General features: G+C 39.1%; 1 protein-coding gene and 1 pseudogene across 1 annotated transcript; both read right to left on the reverse strand.

Annotated features, from left to right (window-relative positions):
* Positions 1-24350, reverse strand: part of LOC140945225 (uncharacterized) — a 156220-nt pseudogene that overhangs the window by 74850 nt on the left and 57020 nt on the right.
* LOC140946794 (tetratricopeptide repeat protein 28-like) lies at positions 5760-7178 on the reverse strand. Its single transcript, XM_073395904.1, has one exon. The coding sequence runs from the start codon at positions 6875-6877 to the stop codon at positions 5762-5764; it is 1116 nt and encodes a 371-aa protein (XP_073252005.1). The 5' UTR covers positions 6878-7178; the 3' UTR covers positions 5760-5761.

Here is a 24350-nt window from a genome sequence, read left to right on the forward strand (position 1 = left end):
TCGCCTCATTCGTCACAGAGAAACAACTGAAAAACTGGTTGAGTTCAAGGTCGCCGTTCCTCTTTTGCTAAAGTCGTGGCAGCAGGGATGTACCCCATTGGGTCAACCGTGCGATTCGTTAATGGATTGCTGTTCTCTCTACTGCCTTTCTGGGAAATGTTCAGAGCCTTTCGCTGCTGTCTTCAGAAAGTAGTCTAATACTGACGTAACATAAAGACTTATTGATCTATCTAGACTGTCCTTCAGTTAAAAACTTCGAAAAAGTGCTGTATTGTTAATTGTCTAAGTTTAATTAGCGATGACAGTATTCCGCTCGCATTTATCTTAACTCAAATTCATAAAAATTGGAATTCGAAAGTAGCCTTTGTTTTGCCGTTGATAATTATACTACCACGTATATGGCAAGACTATAAAGGATATAGTTGTATTTTTATTCTTTCAACAAAATAAGGTGATAATCTATATGCTGTGTAGCATAAATCAAAAGGTAACGCGACTCTGACTATTTCTTCCACTGTGTGTCAGATTTCTTGAAGAAAAACCTTCAGCAATTACATGTCTTCAAATAGGGTGTCTGCTCGTAGGTTTTCCTTAATCTAGAAATTTTACATTTTAATATGGATGGCTTTTTTCCCCCACTGAGTCCTTGTCTTTATCCTATAAACTTAGCCAGCAGCCTCCAACCTTCTTCTTCTGATCCTAGAGTAAAATTTTAAATTTACTTAAACCTATCTAGAAGGATATCAGCCAAGAATTATCAGCTAAGAATTCTTGTGTTAGAAACCTTGAAGTGGACGGCAAAGTGATTGATTATCCTAGTGAACTTCTTGAGCAATTTAACACTCATTTCTCAAAAATCGCTGATAAACTTAGGGAAAAGTCACCAGATCGATTTAAATAATGACTTGTCCAGATTGACTAATTTTGTTAACTCCAGAACAGATCATGATGTTGTTTTCATTCTTCGGGATTTTACTGTTACTCAACTTATTAGTATTCTGAAGATCGAGAGTTAATCCTAATAAAGCTGCTGGTGTTGACGGGATTAATGCACTTTTACTTCGTTTGACTGCACCAGTTATCACGCCGAGTATTGCAAGGATGATTAACTACTTATTCTCAACAACTGGAGTTAAGTTAACCCTTTGTTCAAAAAAGGTGTTGCAAGCGACCCATCTAATTATCGTCCAATTTTTGTCCTAACAGTCCTATCTACTTTGAAGGTTATTGAACGTCCCCGTTTTCTTTGTATGACTTTCTTCAAGTGAACAACTTGATTTATTCTAGACAGTCCGGTTTTCGTGAGCACCATGGTTCCTAGACTGCTCTGATTAAAAAAGTTGATGGGCTCTTATTAATTTGGACAACAACATAGTGAGTGGAGTATTACTTTTTGAGTACTGTAATGCGTTCTACATGGTCGACCACAATTTATTATCTGAAATTAGAGGAGGATGCCTATATACCGAGCCAGGACTCGACGCAGGACTCGACAATTTTCGCTTTCGCGCCATTTTCACGTCCTTCAAGTCCCAGACCATTAAGAGGAGGGTTTTTGTGGCAATCACGGAAGGAAAGCTCGAGTTAGGGTTAGGGTTAGGACAAGGATTAGGGTTAGGGTTAGGGTTAGTGGTAGGATTAGGAGGTTACGAGTTAGGTTAGGAGTCCTTTTTGTTGCTTTTTTTTTAACTTTCGTTTATTTGTTTATTAATTATCTTTATTTATTTATTTATTTTGCTTACAGAAAGATTAGAAAAGTCCTAACTTGAGTCCAGGCTCGAAGTCCTGGCTCAAGCCTGGCTCGAGTCCTTGCTCGAATCCTGGCTCATGGCGTTACGAACAGAGCATATAATTGGTGTCATTCTTATCTTTCTGGTAGACGTCAGCTGGTCTGCATTGATGACAAGGAACCGTCTTTGGCGTGTGTAAACCATGGAGTACCACAAGGATCTATTTTGGGTCCTCTTTTCTTCATCTTATTTATCAAGGATTTGCCACTTTATATTACAATGCAGAGGAGGAGTTCCATCAGCCCCCCCCCCCCCCCCACCACCCCTTGTACCACGGTGGGGGTATGACTTTGCGTGTACACCCGAGGGTTCAGTGCGTGTTTAGTTCACAACATATAATAGCCTTACGTTTGCGTTGATTTGCCTGCGTATTAAAGTCAGACTTTGAGCTACTATCATGCTTATGATAAGGTCGCGCTTCTCTTATCTGGTCTCAAGGATTCATTACTCCGCGCGTAAAAGTAAACAAAAACAAGCAAACAAACAGAAGTTTTTTTTTGTCTTGATTAATAACAGAAGCATTATGTTCTTTACCTTTGAGCTCCCTTTGTTTTTTGTTTTTATTCTTCTGGTTGTTTTTTTAGTATGGTATTTTTAGTATGGTATTTTTTTTTAGGCCTAGTATGGGAATACTAGATATATGCTGTGTGTATCAGGCAGTCAACTGATGAAACATCCAACACTATAAAAACACAGTAACACACCACTGGGCTACGAAATGGCCCAGTAGTACCTTCTTGAAGCTGAAAGTGACTCAAACAAGGTATGGGGGGGATATATGGCGTACAAATCGTTAACAGTCACCGCGCTCAACTAATTGACGAAAACGAGATCCGGAGGTCATTCTGCCCCTTGGAACCAAAACATCTTATATCTGTAATCGGACAGGTCAAATCATACAGTTTTGGTGCTTTATAAGCAAAAAATGAAGGCTGATAAAAATTAATCAGACTGGAGCATTCTGTTATTCACCCGATCAGATGAAAAACAGTTGTAACCTAGACCGAGGATGGGGGATGGGGGGAGTGGGTGATGACCAATTAAAAAAAAAACTTGCAGCATCGGGACTATTTAAAAAGCCTCAGCGAAGGGACAGGAAGAAGTGGCTTGTGGTTTCCTAATCAAATATTGACCTCGGAGGTCAGTGTTTAAGGGGAAGAGTTTTTTCAGAAAGCTTTTTTACATCTTGGACATCAACAATCACAGTAAAACTTCAGTCTCGTTTTCTTTATATTTAATACAACATAACAAGGCTGAAAGTTACATCAGAAACTGAACACTGTACCACGCAACGTGCCCAGATTAACTACAAGCAGTTGATGTAATCAAGTCGACGTAATAAGGTAAATGAATGCGGAGCCGCTTCTTAAAATAACCATGGCCATGGAAAACACTCCACCTTCAGGTAGCTAAAAATTCGTCAGATTCCTGCTAGAATAATCCTAGCTTAAAAGATTGAAGTACATATAACTTCTTAGCGCCTAACCACACAACGATGGTGAACAAGTGCTCTAAAACTGATCTGTTTGATCAATGTACAGCCTTACTTTTACAAAAAATTAAGTTCTCCAGTCAATAAAACATTAAAAAAGAGTATCACTGTTATTAAGCAAATGAACTAACTGAACCACAGTTCGGGTGCTTATATAAGATAACAACAATATTATAAGAGGGTCATGAATGGGGGGTATACCAAATCCCAGTTCCCAACCTAAGTTTGGTCCAAATCCCATTCCCAGTGGTTGTTTGCCGGCAAGTGAACAATCTTTCTCTTCCAACTCTTGTTGGAGTAATTATATTAAAAATACTTCCCTCAATCTTCATCCGACTCACTCATTATCTCTACTTCGCCGCGTCAGTAGGTGTCACGGTTCAGTTGAAATCAGTTAAAGATTATAGTTCGCAATTTTCTGTGCGGATTACCGCATTCAAGTTGTTTGCTGAACTCAAACATTTCGATGACCATAATTGTACAAAGTGCGGGAAACATTTTTTAAGTCAGACGCCATTTTGATCTTTCTCAAATGGGCATGTCATTTCAGCGACAACAAACCACTGAACAGGGAAGCTAACAGAACTTCATTCGTGCATTGCAATACTTTGGTTTACTGATGCACGAATGGATTTCTCCATTTCCAAAAGTAGGCTTATTTGTGCAAAATTGTGTCAAATAATTGAGTCCAAGTCGTCTAAAGAATAGAAACCACAATGCCATTTTCAAAATTGTTCATGCCTCTCCCAGTGCAGTAAATCCCATTTTCCCACTCCAAAAAAAGGGAAATCCCAGTTCCTATTTTGCCTCTTCAGGACCCTCTTATAACTGTTATGTCACTCAAGGAATAGTAAGTTACAGTTTTAACTAAAATGGTATTTACTAACTTACTAATCAGGCGCACCCAACGACAGCTTTATCACGAAAATCAGCTCTGAAATGTCTCTTTATAGGCTTAAGGGGTGTTTTAAAAGCAGTATAAATGAATAATTCGCATCGCTATAAAAATTTTAGGCATACTAGAGAGCTTCGAACAGACATTTCCTAAAAAACGGTCGTTGGGTGCCCCTGACTAACCTGTTGCGATGCGCTATAGTTTGGAGACGCTTCCGTTTATAACGCGTTCTGGCCTTCCATCCAACGTCATCCACTAGGCCAAAATTTAGCCTTTGAAGTTCGTGAATGTATTATCCTTTGACAAAAACGCATATTCATTTGTCTGGACGTAGTAAATTTTCCGTCAACTTGCCAATTTGCTTAGTTGTTACGCAAACAAAATGTTACACTAAGCACAACAAGCTAAGGTATAAAAAATCATTTAGGAAACTGATTTTAACACTTTCAGGGTAAACTCCCAATAGTTAACGCTAAAAAAAAACTAAATTTTGCGCAAAATATTTTTAGCAATATGTAAAGTATAAGAATATATAGAAAAATCAACGGTCCAAAATTGTAGATATTTTATGCTCTATAGATTTGTTCTAACGCAATGATTAACCGAAGGAACACGTGCGTCAGTGAAAGTACCATTTGAGAAACGTATTTCAACATCATCAAAGGAAGTAAAATTTCTCTATCAGCTAATGCTGCTGCGCTGCAATAGTTTTAGGCAGTAAAAAAGTATAATATTCATTTTCTACAGTTACACAGTGATTCAGCAGTACTCTTTCTTTGACATCTCCCTGCAATCAGCACGGCCCCTGTAAATAAAGTAACAATTGATTAATTAATACGCTTGAACAGCGAAATCACGGCCTCAATACTACTCGTTCTATAGAGGTTTTAAGATAAAAAGCCTTAGATTACAGGATAGCAAGGGTGAAACGAATGTAAAATCAAAGTTGGGCAGGAGCTCAAAACCTTTCATTACTTTACAACAAGAGAGCATGTTAGAGCTACTTGTATTATCTAGCTATATGGTGTATACACAAAAATGGGTTTTTAGAAACATTTTTTGGTCTATTTTCTGCCTATTTAACCTGCTTTTCTGCTCATAACAAATCATAAAATAAAGGTTTTAACTCTTTTTAAGAAATCTGACATTTCTCTTTTGAATCGGGTAAAATGATGACTTAATGGTAGTTCAAACTAAAATGTTGAGGTAAAAACTAAGAATTCTCAACGCATAATCCAGAGCCAGTATGTCACGGAAACAGCCATTTACAGTGAATGCTGATTTTGCACTTAATTATATGATTATCGAAAGGTTTCTAGTGTTCAACAAACGTTTTTAAACAATTTTGCATTACAGAAATGAAATCTGATTACGTAAATCCAGAATGATTGTACACCAACGAACCATCCATATTATTTTTTGTCAATATTATTCACACTGTCCTTGCTTTTACTGCTTACTTGTATTCATTTTTGTCAATTGCTTTACATTCTAATTTGAGGACAATAAAACCTTAAACCTTATTTAATATATTAGGACCCTACGTAATGTAAAACAAAAGAAAAGTCTGTACTTACAGCTTTCTCAACGGTTTACATCACATTCAATCGTGACGTCATCGCCAATCAGCACAAATGGAGCCCAGTATTTTGGGGCGGAAAAGTCGTCCGAATCTCGAAGGCGTTTCATGGCCTTCTGCAGAGCAGTACTGGCACTTTCTCCAACTCTCAGGTGTTGGTAGAAACATTCCATAAACACCATTGTAGCTTCATCGTCAATTGCCCAGAGAGACGCCAGCACAGAACGAGCACCAGCAAACAAGAAAGCCCTTGCCATACCGACCACACCCTCAGACGAGACCTCTCCTTGACCACTATGGCAGCAACTAAGCACAACTAGCCTCGCTGTCAGCTTAATGGCCTGTAAATCAGACATTTTCAACATGTAGTCCTCTTCCGTAGGGATACGAGTCTTGGATTGCCACCCAGGGTTGGGTGCCAAAGCAATTTCACCAGCTTCCTTTCCTCCGTGTGCTGCGATGTGAATTAAAGCCACTGAATCTATTCTCCGAAGCACCTCTTCTTTAGTTGCAGCTTCTCCCGTGAGTGGTTGGCTGTTAAGAAGTTTTCCAATCATCTCCACTTCTTTTTTTGCGAACTTCAGTTGATCATAAATGGGTTTATCCCTTTTATTTGTAACTTTCCTCAAACATGGATCTCCAACAAGGAGGGCGCCAGTTTTACTGTGGTATTCACTTGAAGAATCTCTTATTACTTTCAAACTTGTCAGTGAGGGAATAATACGGATCCTTAAAGTTTCACTTAGGGCTGTCCAAGGAGCTAAACACAAAGCACCATCAGGGACTACAACCAGCTCATCGCCATCAAGTAAGTCTTCGATGGGACCAAAAACTATATCATGCAATGGCTGTAACCAGTCGATATTCTCGTGCGATGGGATCGATATTTTGTCATCTTCCTTAGTATTGGAAGTTGACTTATCGCGTAAAAGATCAAGTGACCGATTCTCGCATCTAACATCTCTGCCAGCCCTAATTTTATTTAAAGAATCTTTCAAAAGTGCATCAAAGGGATCTTCGTGTGTACCTCCACTTTTTAGTACTGCTTGCCTAAAACTAGCGTTGGTTTTCTTTCCCAGTACCCACAAGCTTATTGCTTCTTCGTCCAGTGCAATAAACATTGTCAAAACAGATGTGTTCCTTGAAATGTATGCGAAATCTTCCTCAGTTTCATTTGAAATGGGCGAAAGGGATGTAAGGCCATACTTTATTTTCAAGGCATCTAGCAAAGCCGCTGCTCGTCCCCGTTCGGCTGCGTACAAAGCCTCATCCGTCTTTTGAAGCGATATAAGAACTCGACATAAATAACGATAGCTAGATACGTTAAGCTCATGAAAACTTATTTTCCATGCATCTTCCGAAATGAAACTACCCCTAATAGTATCAAACGTTTTTACGCTGAATTTGAAATTAACTAAAGCCTCATCCAGAGAACCTGACAACATATTAGCCATACCCAAGTTCTTATAGGCACATCCTTCTAGGAACATGTCAGCCACTTCCTTAGAAATTTTGAGCTGTTGCCTGTGGTACTCGATTGCTTTTTGGAATTGTTCAAGGGATAAATAAGCACAGCCGAGAGTGGCATAGGTATATCCCTCTAAGGACCTGTTGCCCACTTCCTTAGCAATGCTTAGGCTTTGCTTATAATGCTCTATTGCTCTTTGGACGTCACCGAGGGACTTATAAACTAAGCCGATACTGTCATAGGCCGCTCCTTCTCCATTCCTGTCGCCGACTTCTATTTTAATGTTAAGGCTTTTCTTGTGGTGCTCCATTGATTGTTTGAAGTCCTCCAGGGATAAATAAGCATTGCCGAGATTGCCATAGGCACCTCCTTGTCCGGCCCTGTCGCCGACTTCTATTGCAATGCTCAGGTCTTGCTTGTGGTACTCTATTGCTTGTTGGAATTGGCCAAGGGATTGATAAGTATTGCCGAGATTGCAATAGGCACGTCCTTGTCCGGCCCTGTCGCCGACTTCTATTGCAATGCTCAGGCGTTGCTTGTGGTACTCTATTGCTTGTTGGAATTGGCCAAGGGATTGATAAGCATTGCCGAGATTGCCATAGGCACCTCCTTGTCCGGCCCTGTCGCCGACTTCTATTGCAATGCTCAGGCGTTGCTTGTGGTACTCTATTGCTTGTTGGAATTGGCCAAGGGATTGATAAGCATTGCCGAGATTGCCATAGGCACCTCCTTGTCCGGCCCTGTCGCCGACTTCTATTGCAATGCTCAGGCATTGCTTGTGGTACTCTATTGCTTGTTGGAATTGGCCAAGGGATTGATAAGCATTGCCGAGATTGCCATAGGCACCTCCTTGTCCGGCCCTGTCGCCGACTTCTATTGCAATGCTCAGGCGTTGCTTGTGGTACTCTATTGCTTGTTGGAATTGGCCAAGGGATTGATAAGCATTGCCGAGATTGCCATAGGCACCTCCTTGTCCGGCCCTGTCGCCGACTTCTATTGCAATGCTCAGGCATTGCTTGTGGTACTCTATTGCTTGTTGGAATTGGCCAAGGGATTGATAAGCATTGCCGAGATTGCCATAGGCACCTCCTTGTCCGGCCCGGTCGCCGACTTCTATTGCAATGCTCAGGTCTTGCTTGTGGTACTCTATTGCTTGTTGGAATTGGCCAAGGCTGTCATAAGCATTGCCGAGATTGCCATAGGCACGTCCTTGTCCGGCCCTGTCGCCGACTTCTATTGCAATGCTCAGGCATTGCTTGTGGTACTCTATTGCTTGTTGGAATTGGCCAAGGGATTGATAAGCATTGCCGAGATTGCCATAGGCACCTCCTTGTCCGGCCCGGTCGCCGACTTCTATTGCAATGCTCAGGTCTTGCTTGTGGTACTCTATTGCTTGTTGGAATTGGCCAAGGCTGTCATAAGCATTGCCGAGATTGCCATAGGCACGTCCTTGTCCGGCCCTGTCGCCGACTTCTATTGCAATGCTCAGGCATTGCTTGTGGTACTCTATTGCTTGTTGGAATTGGCCAAGGGATTGATAAGCATTGCCGAGATTGCCATAGGCACCTCCTTGTCCGGCCCTGTCGCCGACTTCTATTGCAATGCTCAGGCATTGCTTGTGGTACTCTATTGCTTGTTGGAATTGGCCAAGGGATTGATAAGCATTGCCGAGATTGCCATAGGCATGTCCTTGTCCGGCCCTGTCGCCGACTTCTATTGCAATGCTCAGTTGTTTTTCGTGGTACTGTATTCTATTCCTTTCAGTCATTTAGCAGTTCTTGTATGAAAAGTGTGGCTGGTTCTAGATGGTAATATACCTAGAAAAGGAAAATATAAAGTTATCATTCTTTCCTGTCTGCTACTTTTCTGATTTGTTTAGAGTTGTGCGCGTTGATGTGAAGAAAATGCAGAAAAGTGCTTTCTAATACATGTTAAACTGAATTAGTTTTCTGGATTGGACAGAAAAAAATCTGAACTCTAACCCACGGACAGCGGATTTACTGGTTTCTTGTGGACGAATGGCCGATTGGTGTAAAAAAATGCGATTTCAAAAATTTCAAGATTCGTGCGGACGGGGCCTAAACTGGAGGTTTGTTGTTGGTGCAGATCACAAATTGAAATAATACTGAATCCTTATCGCTCCTTCGTAATGATTGTCCCTGTCGTCAGCGTACAGTTCAGGGTATTGTCTCCAAGTTTCATTCTTTACATGAACAGCAGCAACTAACAATGCATTTTAAATACGCCGAAATCTTAGTTATTGTTTTGCACCAAAATATGAAACTCGGAAACAATACCCGGAATAATGACAGGCTCTCGTAAAGACGAAATTTCGATTAAGTAAAATAGTCAATTGTAGCCCTTATGTTATTACCTTACAAGTTATCAAAAATATTGAAACTCAAAGGTCATATAAAATGACGGTTAATCTCGATAATCTCAAATTTTAAAAACATTTATCAAGCGGTTTCAGAATTATTTGTTTATTTGGTAAAGTAGACCAAAATATTAAAAAAAAACGCCAACAAGAGCACCTCAATGTATTATCACATCCCTTTTTCTTGCGAACGGCTAAAGCCATCCCCATGATCTTTAGAAACACGTTTAAAAGTGAAAGAAAGTACGATGAGGCAGAATTGCACTTCAAAATCGCTTCGTTTTCTCAAGATAAGGGCCGAATACTGAATACTGAATGCTGAATTTCTAACCACAAATACTTCATCCCAAAATATCTTCAAAACGCTCTCAGAGATTGCAAAGGTCCTGATTTGAACTATTTTGGCCGAAAAGTTGGTAGGTACTTTATGTAGGCCTTACGTATAATGTCCTGAGACATACATGGCCTTACATACATGTCGATGATGTCACAGGCACGATAGCAGTTGTGTAGTTATTCTAGTAGAGTTGCTGCACTGGCTGTAGTCTTTGTAGTTGCTGTAGTTATGTCAATGTAACCCGGCTGATCATAACAAATTTTCATCTTTATCTGATACAGTTTTTGTCAATTGTGACGTAGCTAATGCTCAAACATGGGAGGTATTAACGCTGAAAAACCCCATCGAGCCACTTTAAAAAAATGTACAGTGAGTAGCTCTTCCCCCCCCCCCCCCCCTTCACTTCCCCTGTATATAACACGCTACATTGTTTTCTTTAAACAGCAAAGATCTCGAAGTTACCAGGATAACATCACTAAATACAAGTCACAAGTAAAGTACTGCCGTCTATCAACAGCGTCACCCAACGACGGTTTCCTCCAAAAAACGTTATTGAAAACACTTTTTAGGCTATCCAGAGTACTTTTAGATGTCTAGAAATACATTCTAAGCGGCGCTACAAAAATTTAATCTGTTCGGTCATCCTAGGGGAACTTAAGTCTTCATCGGGAGAAATGGTCAGACATTTACGCATATTAACGAGCCATTGCGGTGGGCTAATCCGGCATGAATGTGCCAAGAAAGCGGCATAATAATAGAGAAAACGGGCGATTTTGGCGGCGCAGCAGAGTGACTAAAATCGTCATTTCGGTACTTGAAAAGATGAATTCTTTAACGTTATAAAGCGGACTCTCAAAGTGAAAGGATTAATCCATCATTCCAGCTAAATTTCAAGTAAAATAAATGAGAATTGGGTGCAGACTTTTAACATTGAAAATCAGGCTTTTTACAGTATTTTCAGTACGGAAAACGACCCTTGTCCAAGTTAAACATCGCATTTCTTCAAAAATAATCAGAAATTTTCAGATTATAGAGCGGATTATTTAAGACAAAGGCCTTACCTACACGTGGATAGCTTTTTCGCGAAAATTTGACTCGATTAAGTTGCAGATTTTTAAGTCTGAAAATATAAAGTTTAAATTTAGTGCGCAGTCGGAGTGAAGTCATAGTCTTAGTCGAAACGATGGTTGTCGTGAAAAAACAATACGAGGTCGCTGTGAACAGCAGACAACATTGAGAAGCCAGTCACGCGCGAAATTTAAAGAAGCTTAAAGACATCAGAGCACTAGCGGCTTGCGTTTGCTACTCCGACAAAATTGTTTTCAAGATATCTGATTCACGCTTAACTACATAGTTATACAGTTTCGGTTATGTTATAATTCCAATGTTATATGTTATATGTTATGTTATATGTTATGTTATAACTCCAATTCTCTTTATAGAGCGCGGCACAACTTTTCAATAAATATTTCTTGCTATCGTTGTCTATATTAAAACGTCCCTCTTTTTTTGACCTCAATCTCTTTATTACGCGTCCGACGGGTGTATTCTGGAGACTAACTTCCGATTCGAAAGGGCCAATTCTAAACTTCGCTCTGATCACTCTAGTTGTGCGTTATCTTCGTTCACATGTAATTTATTAAAGGCAAACTGGCTTCCTTTTTGCCTCCACTCTTTCTCTACCGCCGTCTTACTCATAGAGTAATCAGTTAGAGCTCCTTCAAAACTCTAATGCGAGGAAACGAAACTAAAATTTTCGACTCATCTTTAAGTCAGTTATCTGTAACGAGTAATTAAAATGCGTTAATTAAGGTGCGATCTGGCCTCACAAAAGCGAAAACAATAGAGAGATTGGGCTATTGTTAGTTTCACCCGCCTACTCCACGATGAAGAGTACTGCCGTGCGTTCATGGTAGCCGATGAAAAAGACTCCTGTTCAGCATTTTAGAATAACAATTATCGATATGACAGACCTAAAAGCTGTCACCGACTGTAAGTAAATGTCCCGAGAACAATGGCCATTTCTCCCGATGTTCGAAATTACGAGGACTTCAGTATTATTTTCCCGAAAATTTTAGGTGCAATTTAACGTTTAACGAAAGTGAGAATTTTTCTGATTCCTCTCTCCATCATATTTTAGAATCCGAAAATTTTAGGTTTCCTTTTTCTAAGAAAAATAGTGTAACCTGGGTAGTAAAATATGAAAAATTAAACTTCAGAAAATCGTAGGGAATTTATTAGATAAGCTTCGAAAATTGAACATAAATGGAACGTTCATTTAGAAATTTTTAGCCGTCCTCAAGCAAAAGAAAATTCTAGGCAATATTTGCTTCTCCGAACACATGTTTTACAGAAAAGAACCGTTGGGTGCCCCGGTATCAACAGGTAGTTGAATAAAACGAGTTTAAAATCTTGAGACCTGTGGTTCAATGTTTCAGACAAAATAGTCCAAATGCTCAATTTTAACCCTTTTTTTAGGCCACACTATCAGTGACTTTGAAATGTTGAATTACCAATGAATTGTACACTATCTTTGGGACCTTTGGATCATCTTCAGAAAATCGTTTTCGGGCATGAAGGGGCATAGCGAGAGATTTTGAAGGTGTGCGCACAGGAAGAAAAGCTAGAGCGCAGAACGCACTCCAAAATAGGGCGTCTGGGCGCATGTTTCCCTGAATGTTTTTAATTGAAGATCACGGAAATGCCATTTCCTGCGTTTCTCGCAGAACATTTTGAGTAAACAAGTACGAAGAAAAATGCAGTAGGGGGCAGGGAAGGGTACATTTTTTTCGATTTTCATCCCACTAAAACGTTTCTGCCGTCCGTTTATGGAATAAGAAAAGGATAAAGGAACTATTCAAACAAAAAGACCCATATAATACGAAAAAGTAAATAAGTCATGCGATTAGATGATAAAAATGCTTTCAGGAAATTTAAAAAAATTCCTTTTTCCAGATTTTAGCTGTACGCACGGGCGTATGTGCACATATGGACGCTACGCTCCGGCAGTGTTAGTCATTATTAAGCCCAGCAGAGTATATAGTAAAAAGATTCACGCCGCATTGACAGTCGTTGTTTAGCTTCATTAACTATTTGAGAGCTCTCAATTGACCATAAAAGCGGAGCTTCACCTGCGCGGGCAGAGCCCCGTAGCTGAGAAAATTTGGTTTTCTATCCATGTGAGAAAATTTGGTAGTCACGTGATCGTACGCCCGACCGTCCGACCAACCGTCCATCTGCACCACAGGGAAACCAATGTTAAATTTCACACCTTCTAGCTAGTATGGGAACCTGCAGCCTGATATTGCACATTCATGTTGTGACCAATTGACAGATGTCAAAACAGGGTATCCGCTGACCAGTCTAACATTACCGTATCGCAGGCTCAGGTGTCGACTCATTTTGTATGCGTGTTTTTGAAGTTATCCGCTGACAAATTGCTAGTTTTCAAATGATCGCAGGCTCAAGTTCAAGGCTTTTAAATGCACGGGGAAAAAGTTGTGTTAATGAGTCGTTCTATTAACATTTTTATTGACTCCGGACGCGAAAATTCAGCTAGTTTTTACAGGCGGGAGGGCAGTTGCTTTTGGCTTTTCTCACCATGGTCACTCATTGGTCACGCTTTTCGTCCCATGGCTCTGATTGCTCAAAATTTGACAGGTGGGTTCAAGCGGAAAATTTACGCATTATCTGGAAACTTGTTTAGTGATAGCTGAAGCTGATAGTTTTGTGTCATCTTATTCTTGCACAAATTGAAAGACAGCTGCTATCAAGATTCTTTTGTTATTCATGGCTGGTTTGTTTATTGGGTTTTTGGTTGAGAAATGCGCCACTTTTCCAAGTCATCGGAACATGATCCGTTTTCTGATGGCATCGTTTTCAAAAATGAACCTCTACCTGAAAAGTCTGAGGCGATTCTGGCCTAACTTGATGGCCTTCAGGAGCTGCATTTCGACTGGTAAGCCTGAGTAATTATTGCATTTGATGTTTTTTTTCTCCTGGTAATTTCATGAAGTCCAGCGTAGTTTTTTGCGGAAAGTTTTTACGATTTGAGACAATGAGCTGACCTAGTACCATGCCAGGTTTAATATACGGAACTTTAAAAGCCTTTACACATTTTCTGACCGCAAATAGAGGGAAAACGTTCTGAAGAATGTTGGTTGTAAAAAAGGAAAGCTTTGAGCGATATTCTTGCTTCGAGTTCATCTTGAAAAAGTAGCAAACACCTGAAGGCCGGTTTATATCTGCAAGGTTTTTTATATGACCGTCAGGATTTTCAGAAACACTTCACTCTCAATACTTGTCTTCGTGAATAACAATTGTTGTCTCTGTAAGTGTTTCACCGAATTATATTTCTTGTCTTGATTGTTAGTAGTCTCTTTCGCAATTTTTTAAAATCACAATGCCGTTTGTTTTAAGTCGTACATGAACATCGCATGCAGGAGTACTCAAAATGCCCCGCGTATCAAACGCGTTTAATGATTACACATAATAAAACCATAAAAAAATTAAACATAATAAATTCTTTCTTATATTGAAGCGTAACTCTATTTACCGTTCATTCAAACAAACAACAGCTCGCACTGCAAATTTGGCGCTTGTCAAAAGTAAGAACCGGCTGCCCGTATAGGTGAATTTTGAAGTCAAATTAAAAAAATTGGCTTTTTTCAACGTTTTCGCTAAAAGCCCATTACTACCCTGCAGAATACACAGAGCAGATTGATCTCACTGAATAGTCCCGACATCGTGGTATTTTCTTCATGAAAACGTTTTATAATGGTTCACTTCTATAGTTTGTTGTGCAAGGGTTAGCGCGTCCTTCGATCTTCGTGAATACTGAATGAATGCAATTTGTCTTGCAAAATTGTGAAAAATGAAAAAAACAATTCTGTCCGAAGTCTGTACGATAAACAAAGAGCGCCTGATAGTACTGTTTACCTCATATGGGATGTATAAAAAGTATAAAAGGCTGGTTTACACTGCTAGTGCACGCCATCAGATTTGTCGGCAAGATTTTGTAAAGTAAACTTGTCGAACACAAAAAATCCGGCCTGATTTTGATTTAATTTTGGTCTCCCTTTTAGACAAAGGAGAGCGTGTAAATTGGCTATCGAGTCTTATATCTTGTTTGGCCTTTAAAATTATATTTCGGAGCTGTCCAATTAACCTTATAAAATAAAGGTGGTGTAGGTGGGTGACTGGGTTATTTTGTTTGGGAGGAATTCGTTTTCCAAACTTAATCTACAGAGATCAAAGGGGCATGATTGCCATTTTTTGGGTGTACAAAAAGACTATCAACTCGATGTAAGATTTTCTTTACTTTTGGACTGTTTGCAAATTACTTTTTCCTAAAATCTCTTAGCTTTTATCTCAAAAGTCATATGGATCTGCCCTAAAGTTAGCTGGTTTGTGGATAACAAGTTTATTGTTTGATTTAAATAATAAATTTATTAACAGGAGCTTGGCTTTTAGCCCTGGCTAAATCTATATATTATGTATGTCTATTATCAGGTGAAACACAGGTTACAGGTTCCCATACTAGGTAGAACGTTTGACATTACACATTGGTTTTCTTGTGGTGCGGACGGACTGGCGTACCGTCAGGTTATTACCAAAATTTCTGGGGTGGATAGATTACGAAATTTTCTTAAGTATGTGGCTTCGCTCGCGCGTGGAGCTCCGCTAATAACTAGAGTGCGTAGACCTACTTCTAGCCTATAATGTATTGCTGTACAAATATGTTTCATGTTTTAAATGTAACCGTAACAAGAAAAATATCTTATGTTTCTTATCCTAGTATATACACTACTGTGCAAAGTTTTCATGACAAACCATTAGTGGCAGTCACTAGTGTTGAAGTTGCAAATTAATTGATTAAAATTTTTTTGTGTATACGAAATGTTCGATTATTATATTACTTTCCATTTCGGCAAATTTTGAGAAAAACTGGTTTTAATTATATTTCATGATCAGTTTCATCATTTCGTCATCGTCAGTTTCTTTAATAAAGAGAAGATCACTTTAAGAGAATGTGGTAACCGTTTTAACAGAACCAGCTCCAACGCAACTTTTAGATAAAATATTTTTTAAAAAGTCAGGAACTTACAATCGGTTGTTGGCAAAATCCCCCTTTTCTTTTCCTTTTTCTCGGCCTCGGAGAATCAATCTGAAGATAACAAAAGATGAATTGTTCAGCAAAAACTTGAATAGACAATTTTTGCTTCTAAATGAATAGTTTAAGTATCAGTTCTTCCTAAGGGCTAGTAGGGGAAGGAGAGGAGATTGGAACTCGGATTTTAAAATGAAATTAGTCCAGGTTTGCTCGTCCACGCGTGATTAGAATTAAATCGTCAATTAAACAGTCAATGGATAAATGATAAATATTGTTTGCATATGGGCAGCTGTGAACACGCATATGCGTTTACAGACCTAATAACGGACTTGATCGCATGGACATGGCTTTAATGTTCAATCTTATAAAATACAGGTTACAAGATACTTTGTGTCCGCCTATCAAACTATATCCAGAGCCTGATTTAAGTGCATATATAATCACTGTACGTTGAACCAAGAGTACAAACAAAAAGCATGAAACTTCTTCTTAATTTGAGCGTTGGCGTTGGTATAGAAATAGGCCCAAATAGAATTAATGAAAAGAAACCTCTCTGGTGAAGGTGATCATCGAATTCGATTTTCTGGTAGCCTATTTTCAATTTCTACAAATAATGCTTAGCAGTTTGCTATCAACACATTGTCTGATGATTGGAGACATGTTCTCAGAAATATTAAATTGCTACAATTGTGCTCTCCAAGTAACCTGAAGCATATACATTGATAAACATTTCAGATTAAATATAAACGATTCGGGGGAAGTGAGGGAGGGGGGAGGGGGGAGGGGGGGGGGGGGAGAGCAAGCAAGCTCATACCGTTTAGAATCAAGGTACATAATGACCTTCAGCGAGCTAACCGTCGTTTGCAAATACACACAGGAAGGGCTGTAGTCTTAAAAAGTGACATTACGAAACAAACAAAATAACTGCTTTGAAATGAAATATAATAAAATTAACCCCAATTTGTACAAAACAGACACAACAAAGCTCTCAAAGATCAGTTTAAGATTCTGGCTCCTGCTCTCTGTTCTATCTGAAACGAGTTTCAGAATCACATTCAGTTGACAGGCATCTTAAATGTGCATTATCTTGTTAGAGAAACTTAACTTTTTAAACGATAGTAATAAATCATCCGTAGATTTCGCTACGAATTATCTATACCACTTTTGTTGTAAAGAACATATGACATGGATAATCTATCTATAAAGTGCTTTAATTCTGTATGAATATGGGTACTTAGACCACACATATAGTCCCCAGCCGGACGAATATCCTTTCCGAGGAAATATAAAAAAGAAATCTAAATTTGTTTTCTTCAGAATATATCTTCTTAGCGAAATATTTTTGGCAAGATATATAAACAAGAAACTTCAAAATTATATCCACGGCAACTGCCTCGGTTGCCTCTATGCTGGAGGGACCTAACCATGCATTGATACTGCACGCGGCTAAAGGCATGTTTATTCAAAACGTACCAGTCACAGATAATGAAGGGAAACAGCTCGTACGTCTCGAACCTTGGACACAATGATCCGCTTGAAATAATTCAGCTCTCCCTGAAATGAGGTACAATTCAAATTAGTTAATGTGTCTTCAGATAATCAACAGAGGTTGGCTGTCCTGCCGCCAAAATTATATACGCACCCGGCCATGGCCAGAATCTACATAGTTGTGGTGGGAACGCCCCTCACTGGAAGGAGAAATGCGATATCAATCAATCAGATAAATTCTTATTTTCAAAAACTTACCAATTCTTGATGAAAGGAGACCAAAGAAAAACAGCAGTAAGGTCAGGAACCTTGCAATTGGATCAATTTTCGTTCTGTTGATTGGATATGTCTAGTTTTTCTCTTCCTGAAAGAGGGACAATTTAATGTATCAGTAAACAAAATGTTTGAAGATATTCAATGAAATCATCACTTATAAACAGTCTAAGAAGTATCAAGGAAAGATGATTTAAACAAACTTTAAAAGTTTAATTTAAAACGCCTGTCAGGGCTAAACGTCGAGTCCGGGACACCATACAAATTACCGAACAAACAAACTTTGATTCGCTGTCGCAACCTAGGCTGAATTAAAAGTTATTTCCAGAGATAAAAAGCCGGAGAAGATAGGAAACTATGTACAGCGGAACATGACCAGAGAAACATTGTAAGAAAATAGCTTCTCAGGTTTGGAAAATTCCAAATTGAATGAGCATCTTTCTTACCTGGTAAACGATTTCGGCAAATTCTCTGTCTAGTGAAAAGTTGTCTTCAGTGGTTTGATTTAGATGCCACTCAATAACGATTTAATTTATACTGTGGCCGATAGAAACAAAACAAAGAAACAGAAAACCTCAAACCCAAAACCGAAACACACGAGCCAAAACGGTAATCTAATAGCAAAAACAAGACAAATTCACAACCAGAAAACAGGAACACCATTCCCGAAACGGAATTAATACATCACCCAAAAGGGAAAGACACAAAAAGCCCAAAGCAGTAACTGTGACGGATCAGAATTAAATATAACAAAATCACAAAATCGACAAAGAGGATCAACAACCCAAAACAGAAACACACAAAAAATGTAAAACTGTCATTACAATTAGCTACAATGCATTTTCTTCTGCCTCCTCCACAGGCTTCCCAAAGGCTACGTGGGTCTGAGCACAGACTTACCAGTACTGGAGACGCGCAAGACGCGCGAGAAATGACGTAATTTAGCAGTATACCTTAAAATGCGAAGCAGCGCCGAGATCCTTGTTCTTGACCCCAACAAACACAACAAATTACTGGAAGTGCGTTTTGAATTTACTTTCATCCTGAGTAGCAAATCCACAATGGCTGTTTTTTAGGCTAATCATGGCCCGTACTCAAATCCTGATACACGCACGAGACTTTGCACATCACACCACAGGTACCCCAAGCTCACGAGGGAGAATCCTTGTTGCATAACAGAAATATTATGAGGGTTTGTACGGAGATTTAAGCGATCGTTATTTAAGGGTCAAAAATACGTCAGAATTCCTTACCTTGTCTCCTTATCTAAAAATATGGTGTTTTCTTAGCCTTTTTGGCCGTTTCAGGGAGATTCCAGCGAGTTTTAGTTCTGCCGTTGACAGCTTATAATATTTCTTTTATGAAACAACGATTCTCACCCGTGAGCTTGGGGTACCTGTGACTGCGGACGTATCACTAGAAGTGACTAACAGATAAGAACTGAAACAAGGGATGAAATAATTGTGAGCCAAGTTTTAAGTCACCAAATGAATAAATTGTCCGTCGTACCCCATTTTTCGTAAGAGATGGAACAACAATTTTTGTCGCTTCATTCGACAAATATAACAGTGAGCTGGGAGCGTTTTTCCACTGTCAGAAGACTCCTGCTACCGTCAAAAAAGTGCCCGCATTCTTGCAAGGTAGTTACGAAATACGTCATGAATTTTTTTTTATTACTATTGCAAGTAAAACACACACACAAAAAAGAAAAAAATTACCCGAAATAAACAGAATAAATAAATGAATAAAAAGAAAAAATAATATCGAATTTACACACTTGCATGGCAATACTTACAAATATTAAACTAGATTACAGTAGTGCTAATTCCGTATATTACAGTACTCAGTATAATCTATAATTAATTTTTACATTTTTTTGCTTTCTTTTTGGTGAAAGTAATATAAATATTCATGGTAAGTGCAGATATTACTAATTTATATTTTTGGAGTTAGGAGACAAGACTGAGCGAGGAAAAGAAAGGTTTCCATCTTTTAATATTGCTCGGTGTCTTATTTTCTAATTGGTTTATATTTCTCAGATAAAACAAGAAATTGTTGTCAGATGCCCTCATTCTTGCAAGGTAGTTACGGAATACGTCATGAACTAGCATATAGATAACGGGTGAAAGCGGATTGAAGTGTAATGATAAAAACCTCTTTCTGAAGATCTCAAATCGGAGACAACGAGCGGCGCGCGCGGCACTTTTTTTTTCCCTTTTTCTGTTTTCCTAAGATGTATTCGTTTATTTATTGTTTGTTCTAGATGAAAGCTAGTCATATTTTGTCACCAATCAAAAATAGAAGCTCTATTCAGACAACAGCAGTTGCCTCATCCCTGTACGTCGCTTTACCAGGCCTTCTCAATGATGTATCGGAGACGAAAAAACTCGCTCGTACCACGTGACCCGAAACACATAGGCCGGGTGGCGTAGGGAGTAGTACTGGCTGCTGAAGAGATCTTTGTTTTTGACCTTCAGTATATGATTTATTATCCCTTAAAGTTTCTTGCAGTAATTGACGTTTATGCTTGAACGGATTTAATATACCTTTCAACTCCTGAAATCACTGGTACGCCTTTCGGGAGGAGCACCTCCGTGTTATAGGGATTACTCCCCGGGCATGAATTCGTATGGAAGGTTAGAAAACCCCTGTGTTTTTGCATTCCGCAGCTGGATAACGACAGAAGAGCACTCGCACTAAGAAGTATTGTTTTGAATGTCAGTCCATTTAACAAAATAAAACGACAATTTATCATTGTCTATTTACTACTTAGATGACAGGTTCACATTTTCTATGAGTCAACAGTAGCTCGCGAGCTCTAGGCGCGTTGCGCTGAGTTGACTATTAATTTTGACTCTTTAGCTTAGAAAAGAGAAGAAGTAGTCTAATCGAAAGTCTAATTGTAGTTTTAATGGAAGACAAACAGTCTACTTTCTTCGATCCCATATCAAGTTTTAATAAAGATTTAGAGCCTTAGGGGTTGACCGAGGGGACCGCGTGGCCACGTCTTTTTTTGTGTGTGAAATTTCGTATCACAGTTAAAAAAAATTTCAGTAAAATAAATTTTTCTTAATTTGGATCCAGGATAGCCTGAAATTCATCCGATTGCTTCGAGTCGTTTTCTCCTCTCAACAACGTCTGAATCGACGGGCCGTTAATGCCGTCCAGTGACGTCACTCACTACCCGAAAACCGGGTAGTGATTTTGATTGGTTGATTGTCTAAACATTCGCATAATTATGTATAACTATGAAAAATTTTAGCGGGATTGTCGCTCGATATTCAGCGGATCGCATCCCTTGAATGCTTTCGTGTAGTTCAAACATTTTGATAGGCTTAATCTTTATCTCAAACAGCAAAATTGCCCTTGTCTTTGAAACTGAAATGCTAGATTAAACTGCGAATGAAGAATCATTGCGGAGAGTCGGTAGGTTTTTCATTTAGAGCCGCTTTGTGGTTTCGGCGGCCGGTGATTTTGTTTACGCGAAGTTTTCTGAGATCAACAGGGGCGGATCCAGGGGGAGGGTGCAGGGGGTGCGCACCCCCCCTGGGATGACCTGCGGCCGCTTTCTAATTAACACTGTGCAGTCGCTTGACAGACATACAAAATCTGCTCTATCGTTTGATATGTTTTCTCAGCAGTTCACATTATGTTATTTCCTAATCAAAAGCCCTCTTCTTCGTATTCGCTTTTAAAATTTTTTACGTCATCGGTCAGTTAGTGGTGCACCCCCTCCTAAGAAAAATCCTGGATCCGCCCCTGATCAATGTTATAATTCGACCTTCTGCTATTTTCACCGTCAAGTGTAATGATTCTGTTAGCTTCTCTTTGTTTTTTTTTCTTCGTCAAGGACCAAACAGCTTTTTTTCAATTAAAGTATTTCATTGTGTTTTTGAACCGTAAGTGTTTCGTGTGTGTGTGTTTATTTCATTGCGACCGACTTTGATTATAGAATTCAGTACAACCGGTTCAGAGTTGTACTGCATGCAGTTGATAGTTTGAACGTTAAACATGAATTGCGATCGAAAAAATCAAGCAATTCTGTATCATGCAGACATTTCGGAACGATATTTCTCGGTTTGCCACTTGAAAATCGTGTTTTACTTTTTGCATGAATTAAAGCAAAGGTCAAGGAGTAGTGACGTCACTGGACGGCTTTAACGGCCGGTCGATTCAGACGTTACTGAGGGAGTAATAACGACTCGAAGTAATCGGATGAAATTCAGGCTAGATCCAGGAAATTGTGTTTTCTGTTTTTGTTACTATTTAAAATGGTCATTCTGTATTTTTGGCACTTTTTAGCTTTTTGTTTCCAGCTGGGATGGCATCATTACTCCATTCACATTTTTCTTCCTCAGAAACTTTGCAGGCGAATTTGTTAAAGAAGTTGCCATTACTTTGCTTTTCAACGAAACGGTGGCTTGGCTCAGCCTAAACCCTTAGATAAAATATCCCAAGATTATAAACAGTGATTTTTTTCCTGGCCTTTTCACCACTCTAAAACATCGTCATCATTATTTTGCGGCCTATTTTGAGCAAAAACAAGAAAACGAAAATTAAAAAAATAAAGGTTGTCATGAAATCATGGGCTCAATCCTCTTTGGAAAAAATCCATTGATAACCGCCACACATCGAAATGCTGTGGTGTAATGTCGACACCGCATCGAAAAAAAAACATCAAACACATTTCCTTTTCATTTTCTTGTTTTTCTTTTTACTGCGCGTAGAATGGCGCGCATCCTCGTTACCAGGGTTCCCTCCTACTTTTGAGCAGGCGAGAGTCCTGAGAACGATGTGAGAGAAAGCAGGCTTATCGTCTGGACAATTTGCGCATTTGAACATGACTTAAACATCGTTCGTCACATTTTGCGAGGGCTTACATGATTCACTACCCGCATGGCGACTATAAACTTTTGCTGAATGCCACTAATTATTTGTTGTTTTGGAGCCAGAAGGTCTTTTTAATGGCTGGTAGAAGCCCTTTGAAATGTGATAATAATCACTGACGTTCAATAGAGTCGTTTGGAGCCATACACACGGAAAATGGCTGATGGAATAGTGCAATGGCACACTCGATGTTTGACATGCGTGCAGGTAAGCAACATTATACGTGAACGTCATTTTTAACCGCTATTGATATCAACAGTTATTTTACAAAGGGTAATCGCACAGTAAACTTGACGGTACAACAAACAAAATGAAAAATCCATCATAATGCAATTAGTAGCATACATAAAGCGACTTCATAAAGCTTATTTATTCACACTCATGTAATATTGATTATCCCGTGGGGTGAGGAATTAAGCGTTATATAAACCTGAATAATGTATGCAAAGTTGTCAGTTCGCAAATAGTGTCATCGAACACGGATCAGGCAGGTTTCTGCTCCAGCACAGCCTGCTGCTGTTTTGTCGGTTGAGTTGCAGCAGGCTATGCTTCGAGTTTGCCACAGCAGCCAATGCAAGATATTGGCAACATTGCAGCTCAGTCGTGTGCATCTGGGAGACTTGCGACTGTTGATCAGGGTTCAAAATAAAATCACAGCTTTAAGCCTGAATCTCTAGGCTATTATTGTCAACGCTTATTTTTTTCTTGGCTGTCAATAATGAACATTCAATAAGTTTGCTTTGTACATTTTCAGCAATGGCTGATGATTTCAAATTCTTGGAACCTGTAGTGAACACATTTTTTCCTGGTAATTTCACCACCCACTTCTTGCAAATCCCGGCATGTTAGGATTGTATTGAAAGAATAAATTGGGAGATATTTGTTTGCCTTTTTCCAGCTTTCAAAATAATGTAGATGTCTTCACTGACACCACTGATTCATGTGTGACGTAAATGGCACTTTCTAAACACTTTTTTCACTTCTCGTGATGTGGATGTGTGTACAGTCGAACCTCGATTATCCGGACTCGTTGGGACCAGACAAAATAGTCTGGATAATCGAGGGGCCGGATAATCGAATATATGAATATTAATAAAGAACAAAACTGATTGAATTAAGAAAACAACATTTAATTGTGAAACAACACTATTACAAATCGTTTGGGAGGCCAGAAATTGGAGTGCCAGATGTTCGTTGCTGAATAAACCAGACATGCAGGGCTTTATTGAGCTGTTCATCATGTGCAACTTTCAGCAATTTTCGCTTCACTCTTTCGCTGGTCTCTAAGATGTCAGCAAACTTCATGCTGATTTCCTTGTTCTTGCGGATATCAGAGATCTGCTGCTTACTAACACCATAGACAGCTGACAAATTGGTTCCTTTTTCTCCTTTCTCTAATCACACAATTATAGACTGTTTATCTTTTATCGAAAAAATGGATCGCTTGCACTCCAAAGACATGATTGTCGAGAACAAACATTCGTGACGCTAACTTGTTTGTTTTGCATACTTCGCCGAGCAAGCCAATAAAATGTAGTAAAGCGTGAAATTTCACTTAGCAACAATGCAACTCTGAGCCAATCAGAACTCATTTGAATGTTCTTCATTAGTTACAACACGTCCGTGCACTGTTTTTGCTGTTTGAAAACAAA

The sequence above is a fragment of the Porites lutea genome, chromosome 8, assembly GCF_958299795.1.
Source record: "Porites lutea chromosome 8, jaPorLute2.1, whole genome shotgun sequence".
In the NCBI taxonomy this organism is placed as follows: Eukaryota; Metazoa; Cnidaria; class Anthozoa; order Scleractinia; family Poritidae; genus Porites; species Porites lutea.

Excerpts from the sequence above, each read along its gene's own strand:
- LOC140946794 (XM_073395904.1), bottom strand. The coding sequence starts at position 6,877 with ATGTTTATTGCACTGGACGAAGAAGCAATAAGCTTGTGGGTACTGGGA.